This window comes from Empidonax traillii, unplaced genomic scaffold, assembly GCF_003031625.1.
Source record: "Empidonax traillii isolate 1590-97213 ecotype Southwest subspecies unplaced genomic scaffold, ASM303162v1 scaffold13:size3042203, whole genome shotgun sequence".
Classification (NCBI taxonomy): Eukaryota; Metazoa; Chordata; class Aves; order Passeriformes; family Tyrannidae; genus Empidonax; species Empidonax traillii.
The window spans coordinates 3,024,503-3,027,413 of NW_020955206.1; the positions used below are offsets into that span (position 1 = coordinate 3,024,503).

At 47.6% G+C, this 2,911-nt stretch overlaps 2 protein-coding genes across 2 annotated transcripts in view; both read right to left on the bottom strand.

Annotated features, from left to right (window-relative positions):
* Positions 1-1,430, bottom strand: part of LOC114061043 (arylamine N-acetyltransferase, pineal gland isozyme NAT-3-like) — a 3,518-nt gene extending 2,088 nt beyond the window's left edge. The window contains exon 1 of the mRNA XM_027891056.1: positions 1,426-1,430. Within this exon, the coding sequence (XP_027746857.1) occupies positions 1,426-1,430 (5 nt within the window). The remainder of the gene's footprint in view (positions 1-1,425) is intronic.
* Positions 1-1,555, bottom strand: part of LOC114060998 (arylamine N-acetyltransferase, pineal gland isozyme NAT-3-like) — a 14,018-nt gene extending 12,463 nt beyond the window's left edge. The window contains exon 1 of the mRNA XM_027890966.1: positions 1,520-1,555. The gene's annotated coding sequence lies outside the window, so the exon portion shown is untranslated. The remainder of the gene's footprint in view (positions 1-1,519) is intronic.
* Between the last annotated feature and the right edge of the window lie 1,356 nt (positions 1,556-2,911).

Consider the following 2,911-nt stretch of genomic DNA (forward strand, 5'->3'; position numbering starts at 1 on the left):
TGCTAAGCACATTTCAGCAGAGTTCCTGCCCAGCAAAGCTACAAATCTCTGTAGGAAGGAACAAAAGCAGTAGCAGAGATGTTTCCCTGCTAGAAATGATAGGAACTGAGACTCTCCAGGTCTGAACTGCTTTGCTCATGCTTTGACTCATCGAAGCAGAAAACATACCCTCCCACTCTTGCAGAGCAACCCAGAGCCTCCTCTGCAACCAAATATGACACAAATCTGTCCCGCTGTGGTATTTCTTCATTATTTAGGCAGCCTGGCACGAGCTGGTCTCACCTGCTCCTGCTCTCTGTGCCTGCAGTAGCAGATGTGACCTGAAGTGCAAAAGGTTCCTTTAGGGCAAAAAAGGCTGTGGGAGCTTTTTTGCTGCAATTGCTGTGAGCTGCCTCCCCCCAGCACAGCTCAGCTCCCCAGCTCTGCTAATCACAGCCCCGTGCCAGCAGCAGGAGGAATCCAAGGTATGGACCAAAACTACAAGTTTCAGGGGGGTCTTGGATTTTCTGGCATCATTTTTTGGAATGCATGTGCTCCTTCTATATGCGGTCATCCCAGCAGTGGGTGTCTGCCCATGGGTAGGGGAGCAGGCATTGCTCTGGGATGGCAGAGGGCTCAGTGTGAGGCTGTTTCACAAATATAGGGGTGGAAAGCAGCTCAAGCCCTCCCAGCCCTTGATGGAAGGAATGGGCTTTTGATGGAGCCAAGAACTTTTGTTATTTCCCCCCCAGGCACTGCTAAAATTCAGGCATCTGTAAGTGTGGAGCAATGTTGTTCAGTTTGCTGGCCCAAGAGGTCCCAAAATGTTCTCAAGTTCCCGTGTACAACTCTCAAAGTAAAATTGTAAGATAAACTCCAGCAGTTCCAACAGGATGATATTCTCAATCCGATGAAAAATAGCAAAGCCAAAATTGTGTGGGAATTTTGGAAAGATACTTTCAGGACATAAAGAAAGCAATGAAAATGAAAAATTCTCGTTTGGCGCAATATCCTGGCAGCAGCAAAGGGTGCCTTGCTTTGGCTCCCCACATGTCCTAACCTTTAAGGTAGAAGCCTTACAGAAGAACTCAACTGTTGCATCATGGCCACTCCCACGTTTCAACATCCTACAAGCAGGCCTGAGTGATCCACTGTGGGGTTAAGAGCATCAAATTTAGGGGACTCTCTTTGTTCAGCTTTTGCCTGTTCGCAAGATTTTCCCCAAAGCCCCGGAACTACAACTCTATTCACTTTTACTTACAGGGAAAACAGTGGTGTGGGTTTTGTCTGTCTGTCTGTCTGTCTCTTACGGGTGTTTATAAGGCTGTTTTAACTGAAATAAGGCAGATGGCACAAACGCCCGACTTGCTTCAGGCAAACAACTGAGTAAATAAAGCAGTGTATCTACGACACCGAGCAGCTGAGCTCTCCCTGCTCTGCCCTTACGCCATTTCTGCTGTGTTTTGTCTCCAGCCAGACTTAACTTCCTGGTTAGACAACGCTCAGCTACCAAGATCCGGGAGTTAAAAGAAAGGCTTACCTGCAAAATCAGTTCAAGCACCAGGATACCTCCAGGGTTTGGGGGGGGATGGTTCTAGGCTAAAGCAGGTGGCGTGGCTGACTGTCCTCTACCTAGCACAGGCAGGGCTAGGACTGCTCTCCAGCTGCTCTTCAGGGAAATATCTTTTCCCTGAACTTGCTATCACCCGCCTCTGACTGATTGCAAAAGCTGGGGAAAAAAATACAAACAACAAATGAAACAACCTCAAAGGGTGGAGCGTGAGAGCTGGAGTGAGCCAGCAAAGCCAACAGCAGTGGCTCGACACGCATGCAAACCTGGCTGTTGGAGCAGAGGCTGCTTCACATTTTCGCTTGTTTCCTGCTCTCTGCAGGGGCCAGCTCAGGCTGTCACAGAAGGGTATGTTTTTGTTCCAGTAGCTTGCTGGATGCACTCAGGTGATACAGTTTCTTTTTTCTGCCAGCTGTTAGGTTAGTATTTGTCTGGAAACGTGGGGAATAAATCTTGCACACATTCAGTCTGAGAAGGATTTTCCTCTGTTTCTGAAAATCAGCAAGATTTCAGCACAGTAACTTGCACCTGCAACCCCCTTGCCCCAACCAGCAGCATGAGAACTTCAGCACTGCCCCTGCTTCGTTTGCTCTCTGTGATTTACATGTATTTTTTCATTACTGTAAATTTCATAGAATATAAGGAAGCACTGTCACAGCAGCGTCTCTTCTTTTGTCTTTGCCCACAGGTATCACCTGTGGATGCCATGGTGGTGAAAATGTTCTTGGCAAAGTGATGGCTGTGAAGTTCTAACACACAGGGAGATCCATCCTTTCACCACGTTACATGTTGCTTTTGTATCTACCAATCCTGCTTGCCTTTTGCCAAGAGAAGTCTTATTCATTCTCTGACATATACGGCTGGATTTTTTCCTGTTAGTTCTCCAAAACTCATTCCAATCCTTCCCATTTAGTATCAATGGCAGGTTTCATTCAAACACTGATTTATTGGGATAATTAGCAGAGATAATAAATCAGATGAAGCAGACACAATAAATCAGATGAAACAGAGAGATCTGTGGTAACCCATTACACAGCTGCACTCCCATATCAAAATGTGGCTCTTTATCATCCCATCAGTGGCCAGGGTTTGGTCCCCAGGCCATTAAAGCCACGAGCTCTCCCCCTCCCCAGGCATGGCTGAGGCAGCCAAAGGACAAAGCTCAGTCAGTGAGTGCTGAAGGTGAGGAAAGGCTGGTCTTGATCCCAAAGTCTTGCTGGAGTCTGTTTGCCTTTCAGCACCGTGCCAGATCACCAGGGCTAATTCCAGGAGTGCTGGGGTAATAAACAGCAATCACAGCTGGGGGTAATGGCCATGACCTTTCCTGCACCCGTCCCCAAGAGCCACAAAGGGCAAAGCCCA